This window comes from Gallinula chloropus (genome assembly GCF_964237585.1).
Source record: "Gallinula chloropus genome assembly, chromosome: 23".
Taxonomy (NCBI): domain Eukaryota; kingdom Metazoa; phylum Chordata; class Aves; order Gruiformes; family Rallidae; genus Gallinula; species Gallinula chloropus.
Genome location: NC_140108.1, coordinates 5,783,680 through 5,789,901, shown reverse-complemented (window position 1 = coordinate 5,789,901; position 6,222 = coordinate 5,783,680). Strand labels below are relative to the sequence as shown.

The 6,222-nt window shown below is 66.2% G+C and overlaps 2 protein-coding genes across 3 annotated transcripts; both read left to right on the top strand.

Moving 5' to 3' along the window:
* Positions 1-407: 407 nt before the first annotated feature.
* SLC25A34 (solute carrier family 25 member 34) lies at positions 408-2,623 on the top strand. 2 transcript variants are annotated; one of them, XM_084274666.1, is made up of 5 exons: positions 408-902; positions 1,489-1,554; positions 1,900-2,052; positions 2,161-2,295; positions 2,391-2,623. In XM_084274666.1, the coding sequence occupies exons 1-5, from the start codon at positions 414-416 to the stop codon at positions 2,571-2,573; spliced, it is 1,026 nt and encodes a 341-aa protein (XP_084130792.1). In that variant the 5' UTR covers positions 408-413; the 3' UTR covers positions 2,574-2,623. The 2 variants fall into 2 exon arrangements, with proteins under 2 accessions (XP_084130792.1, XP_084130793.1); XM_084274667.1 differs by lacking the exon at positions 2,161-2,295.
* A 274-nt stretch (positions 2,624-2,897) lies between these two features.
* TMEM82 (transmembrane protein 82) lies at positions 2,898-5,190 on the top strand (the record flags this gene model as incomplete). Its single annotated transcript, XM_084274522.1, has 6 exons — positions 2,898-3,075; positions 3,162-3,234; positions 3,506-3,680; positions 3,847-4,255; positions 4,497-4,684; positions 4,791-5,190. The coding sequence occupies 6 exons, from the start codon at positions 2,898-2,900 to the stop codon at positions 4,851-4,853; spliced, it is 1,086 nt and encodes a 361-aa protein (XP_084130648.1). The 3' UTR covers positions 4,854-5,190.
* Positions 5,191-6,222: the final 1,032 nt, after the last annotated feature.

The window sequence follows — 6,222 nt, the reverse complement described above, 5'->3', positions numbered from 1 at the left end:
GTTGGCCAGTCCTCACGGCCCCCCATCTGGCCGCGGAACGGCCCCGCCTTGGGGGGGGGGGGGGGTTGGGGTGAAAAGGGCCCTTTTCCCTCCCCGCTTCCGCCGGTCACCAGCGCGTCACGTGAGCCCGGGGCGCCCGGCCGGGATTCGGCTGCCGGGAGCGCGTCGGTGCCGGCGGCGGGAGGCGGGGGCCGCGCACCCCGGGCCTCACCTCTGCCCCGCATCCCCTCCCCAAACTGAGGGGCGGCTTCGGATTAGGGGGAGGGGGAGTTGGTTCGCAGGAGGAGGCGGTGCTCGCTCCCTCCCTTTTTTTCCCTGCAAGGCGGGGGGGGGGAGGAGGAGGAGGAGGAGGACGGGGAGGGGGGGGAACGAGGAAGGTGGAGCCTGGGGCCATCCCTGCGGGCAGGTGCTGCATGGCGGCGGGGGCCGGGGCCCTCGCACCCTTCCCTGGGCACCCCCCGGCTTCCCTACATGAATTCCCTTACCCCCCCCAAACCGGCCCCCGCGTCGCCCGGGGTTCCCCAGCCGGGGGGGTACCGCCGGCCATCGACCTGGTGCTGGGAGCGGCGGCCGGTTGCTTGGCCTGCGTCCTCACCAACCCGCTGGAGGTGGTCAAGACCCGGTTACAGCTTCAGGGCGAGTTGCAGCCCCCCGGCACCTACCCCCGGCCCTACCGAGGGGTGCTGCGGGCGGTGGGGGCCGTGTGCCGGGCTGACGGGGTGCGGGGGCTGCAGAAGGGGCTGGCCGCCGGTCTCCTCTACCAAGGGTTGATGAACGGCGTCCGGTTTTATTGCTACTCCCACGCCGAAGATGCCGGTTGGACCGGGTATCCCGGGGGTACCGTGGCCGCCGGGGCCGTTGCCGGGGCGGTGGGAGCCTTCGTGGGCAGCCCCGCGTACCTGGTGAGTGCTGCTCTGACCAGAAGCCCCTGCATTGGGGAGGGGGAGTGGGAGGGGGAGGAAGGGAGGAAGATTTATGGGGACACCCCCTGCCCCCGGAAAGATTTGGCCAGCCCAGAGCTTGTCTGCATCCTAAAAATGCTGGCATGGTGCATCCGTTCTCCCCCCCCCCCACCCCGTTTTGCTCTGCACCCCCAAAATGCCTTGTACCTGCCCCTTCCTCACCCAATTCCCCACCTCCCCCCAAAAACCAAGGGGATAACCTCCTCATAGGGAAATTGGGGGATTCCCATATTCCCCCCTCCCCCCGGTTTTGTGGGGCTCCACTTATTTTTGGGGGTGCAGAGCTCAAGGAGGGGGGGGCTGCAGTGAGTGTCTGCAGGGGTACTTTGCCCCGGGGCGGGGAAGGGGGGGCAAAGTGAGGTCCAAAGTCTGGAGGTGCTGCTTAGCAACACACCTGGCACCCCACATCTGCCAGAGGGGCTTAAAGCACCCCAAAAGCTGCTAAGAAGGGATTTGGGGAGAACCACAGCCTGTCCTGGGAGGGGCTGGGGCAGGGGGGTTCATCACTGTGTCCCCCCCAACTCAGGTCAAGACTCACCTCCAGGCCCAGACGCTGGCAGCCGTGGCTGTGGGTCACCAGCACAACCACGAGGTGAGCGGGGACAGGGTCTGGGGAGGGGGGACATGGGGTAAGAGGACACCCACCCACGATTTGGAGGCACTTCAGCCATGCAGCCCCAGCGGGGACGACGCTATTGCGGCCACTGGGTATTTCAAGCGGCTGTTTGGCAGCTCAGCCCGGTGTCGACACTATAAATAACAGCACAAGGACAGGGAGGGGGGTGGCGGGGACGTGGCGCCGTGACACCAAATCCAAACACCCCTCCGGACCGGTGTCACCCAGCTGTTGGTGGCTTTGTGCCACCAATGGATATGCCAGGGTGGTGGGATGCACTTGTTCCTGTTTCCCCCCCCCCCAATTTCCTCTCTCCCCCAGAGCATCTCTGGTGCGTTCAAGAGCATCTACCAGCAGCACGGGGTGGCGGGGCTGTGGCGGGGGGTGACGGGCGCCGTGCCGCGCGTGGCAGTGGGCTCGGCCGCGCAGCTCGCCACCTTCGCCTCCGCCAAGGACTGGGTCTGCGAGCGCCAGGTGAGTGGGAGCGTGTTGGATCCGACTGCCTCCAGCTCCCCGTTTTCCTCCATGGGGTCTGGGGGTTTTTTTGGGGGGGGGAGAGCTGACAGCCGGCGCTTCCCGCAGTGGTTCGGGGAGGGCAGCTGGGCCGCGGTGCTGGCAGGGGGCATGGTGAGCGGCGTGGCCGTGGCGGTGACGATGACGCCTTTCGACGTGGTCAGCACCCGTCTCTACAACCAGCCAGTGGACGCTGATGGCACAGTAAGGCCACGGGGCAGAGGATGGGGAGGGGGCTACGCAGCTTATCCCGGGACCGCAGCTGGCAGGGGTGCGCAGCCGGCTCCTCTCTCCCCCAGGGCAAGCTCTACCGGGGTTTTTTGGATTGCATCCTGCAAATCTCCAGCAAAGAGGGGCTGCTGGGCTTGTACAAGGGCATCGGCGCCGTCTACCTCCGCCTTGGCCCCCACACCGTCCTCAGCCTCTTCTTTTGGGATGAGCTCAGGAAGATGGTGCAGCACCAGGAGCCCCCGGGGCCGTAGGACGGGCTCCCGGCCCCGCTGCAGCCATTAATAAAGGGGTTTTTCTATTTTTTTTGGAGTCGTTTCAGGGTCTTTGGGGTGGTGCAAAAAGAGATGGGGGGGTCGTGCCCTGTAAAGCCAGGACCTGAAATGCCGCGATGCATCGGGGTGGAGAGGAGAACGGCGACGCCGGGGCAGGGGTGTTAAAGATGCTGGTAGTCCCCGAGCTCTGCCACGCACATCACAGCACTGCAGCCCCCTCACCACCCTAATTTCCCCCACCACGGGGCAGCTGGAGCTCAGCTGCTCAGAACGGGGCTCCAGTTGCCCTCGTTTACCCCAGCAATGATTTACCAGCCCGGGGTGGGGGGGGCCGGTCCCAGCCTCCGCCCCACGGACCTTGGAGCTGGGGCCTGGCTGCACCGTGGCTCCTCACTGCTGAAAATGTTCTCGCTGGGGTCCTGGCTGCCGGCGTGGCCCGGGCTGGCGTGGGGCTGGGCACTGCTGGATGCGCTCTTGCAAGGTGAGAGCCCCCCAGGGGTGGCGGTGGGGAGGGTTTGGGAACATCCCGGGGGATGTGGGTGACCAGCTGCTGCCTTTTCCCTGCAGGGCTGGTGGGTGCCTGCGCCGTCTCGGTGCTCTGCAGCCTCCTGAAGGTTTATCTCTACATCCAGTGCCTGAAGTAAGCACCAGCCCTTCTTCCGCCCTGGGGGGGGTGGTGGTGGTGGTGTCGTTTTTGGGAGCTGCTTTTGGGATCAGCTGTTGGGGAGGGCAGCTCTCAGCACCCACAGGTGCTGGTGGTGGCCTGAGCAGGGCTGCACCCTCCTCCTCTTCCTGCTGCAAAGCACAGCGGGGAGTCCCCGGGGCTGTTGTCCCGTTTTGGAGTGGTGGAGGAGGAAGGGGACATCCTGCCTGGCTCAGCATCCTCCCCACCCCCCTCCCATTGTCCCCAGCAACCCGGAGAGACAGGCAGAGAAGGAGGCGATCCGGGTGCAGTGGTGGGTGCTGGAGCCGCTGCATGTGGTGGTGCTGACGGGTGTGCTGGCCCTGGTGGGCTCCCGCGTGGCCGCGCTGGTGGCACTGGAGTTCTCCCTTCGTGCCGTCTCCACCATCCTCTCTCTTGGCAAGGTGAGCTGGGGCAGGGGAAACTGAGGCACGGGGGAGGGTGTGGTGTAGAGGGAGCCATGAAATGGGGGAGGTAGAGGGGCTGCAGCATGGAGGAGCCCACGCATCGCTTTGCAGCTGCGTGTGCCCAGGCTGTTTTGTGGCTGACAGTGCCGTCCCGCTCTCGCAGGGCACCCACAGCAGCCAGCTCTACCTGCTGTGCCAGTACTCGCTGGGCTGCGGGGTGTCCTGCGGCCTCAGCTTCTTGCTGGAAGGGGCTCCCCACGGGACCTGCAACCTGGGGCTGGCGGCGGGGCTGGCGGGGCTGCTGGCCACCTACGCCCGGCGTCTGGCTCGTCACGTCTGCACCCTGTACGAGCTGCACAGCCGGGAGCGGTACTGCGGCGTCTGCATCCTGCTGCTGGCCGCCGGTCACGGCATCCCCCAGCTGCTGCGCAGGGCCCTGGCTGTCACCTTCGCCGTCGCCGATCTGGCTGCCGTGGCGCTCATCAACCGGGATTTCCTCTCCACCGCCGAGGCCGTTCGCTTCTGGACGCCGCTCACCATCTGCTACACGCTGCTGGTCATCTACATGCAAGGTCAGAAGGGGACTGAACCCCCCCCCCAGTTAGGGGTTAACTGGGGGTTTTGGGGGGTAGGGGTGTCCCAGTATGGGGCAGCCAGGAGCTGTATGGGGACACTGGTGAATAACAGGGCATCCTGAGGGGATATGTGAAGCTGCACTGTGGCATCCCCAAAATGCACAGTGTCCCCAGTCATGAGGCCGAGGAGGGGATGGGCCCCCACTGAGGTGGTCCCCCTGACACCACGTCCCCACAGATGAGCCACGGCAGAGCTCCAGCAGGCAGCCGGTGTACCAGACCGTGCTGGTGCGGATGGGCGGCCTCTTCATCCTCCTCCTCACCGTGGGCCGTTGGACCGACATCTTCCACATCCTCATCTCGCTGCTGGGAGAGCTCTGGTGTCTGCTCCGTGCCGGGGTCATGCTGGAGGTGTGCCGGCGACAGGTGAGATGGGGTCACCTCCCTGCCTGGACACCAGGACACGGGGCTGGCAGCAGCCCTGAGGCCACGGTGAGGGGCCTTTCTGCTTCTCTTCTTCCATCTCCCCTAGGATTTCGCCCAGCAGTCTCAGCGGGATAGGCGGTTGGGATCAAGATCAGAGGAGACATCCTGATGAGCCGTGGGGTGTAACTGGACATTGGGAACTCAGGGTGGCTTTGCCCAGCACCCCAAAATGTGGGCACACCCCCCCATTCCTCCCTGCTGCAGATCCCCCACAGGGACGAAGCAAAAAGGGCTTCTGGAAGGTGCTCGACCCCCATCCCATGGCATGGGGGAGGTCAGGGGGAGGCCCACACAGCCCCTGGATTTTGGGGGAACCCCGCAAGGCTGTGGCTGAGTGGGGTGCTGATGAGTGTCTGGGTCCTTGGTGGCTGCAGGGCTGCGCTGTCGCTGCACAGGGGCCTCAGGGGGGTTATAAATCTTGGCAAATAAATGTTTTTCCAGCAAAATCGGCGAGCAGAGACAAGCTTGGGGATGGCTGGGTGCAGCATTTTGGAGGAGGGGTGGAAGGAAAACTGAGGCACAGAGAGGGTGACCCTCCGGGTGAGGGATGCACCGTGCCTCAGTTTCCCCACCTGGCTGCAGCCGGCCGGGCCATGCCATGGGGCACCAGGCCCTGCACTGCTGGGGTGCAGGATTTGGGGAGGGAGGGAGGTCCCGGGGGTGGATGATTTCCCTGTGCAAGAGCCCCCCCCGGGCCCAGGGGGAAAAGCAGGAGAGGGTGTGGGGGTCTGTGGGGTGTTCTGGGGCTATATGGGGCATACTGGGGCTTGGAGGGGACATGGGGGCTCTGTAGGGGACCACGGGGTCATCCCAGAGCACACAGGAGCACCCCGAGGTGCACAGGTGATGTATGGGCACCCTGAGGACATGGGGTATCCTGGGGTGGTGCACGGGCCTTTCGGGGGCGGGGGGGAGTGGGGGGCAACGACAGTGCACCCCAGGGTGCATGGGGCACCCTTAGGGGCTTCATGGGGTACCTCGTGTCCCATAGGTCACCCTACGGACTTGTGGGGCACCCCAGGGTGCACGCCTCACCCCCCCTCCCGCTCGGGGCTGTGGGGCAGGCAGGGGGGAGGAGGAAGGGAGGAGGAGGAGGGAGGAAGGGGCGGTGATGCCGGCCGGCTCTGCCTCCCCGCTGCCCCCGCCGCGCCGGGCAGGGCGCGCCCGCGGAGCGCACGGAGGGACCCGCACCGGCTCCCCAGGTAAGGGACAGGGACACCCCCCGAGGGGCTGGGGGGCTGCAGGGACATCCCCCGGCTGGCGGCCCCCCCCCGGGTAGGGAACCTTCCCAAAGTAAGAGCCTTCAGGTAGGGTGTAGGGGGGACCCCCCCCAAGTAGGGAACAGCCCGGGCACGGGGCTGGGGTCACCCCAAGATGGGACACAGCGCACCCCAGGGAAGGACCGCAGGGCTGTCCTGGGACAGGGCAAGGGGACCAAGAGCCGCCCCCAGGTAGAGGATGGGGGACACTCCAGGTGT

What these genes read in the sequence shown, in the direction of transcription:
- SLC25A34 (XM_084274666.1), top strand. Translation starts at nt 414, where the DNA reads ATGGCGGCGGGGGCCGGGGCCCTCGCACCCTTCCCTGGGCACCCCCCG. An exon ending in ACTGGGTCTGCGAGCGCCAG is followed by an intron (nt 2,053 to 2,160) that starts GTGAGTGGGAGC and finishes CGCTTCCCGCAG; the next exon opens with TGGTTCGGGGAGGGCAGCTG. An exon ending in CAGTGGACGCTGATGGCACA is followed by an intron (nt 2,296 to 2,390) that starts GTAAGGCCACGG and finishes TCTCTCCCCCAG; the next exon opens with GGCAAGCTCTACCGGGGTTT.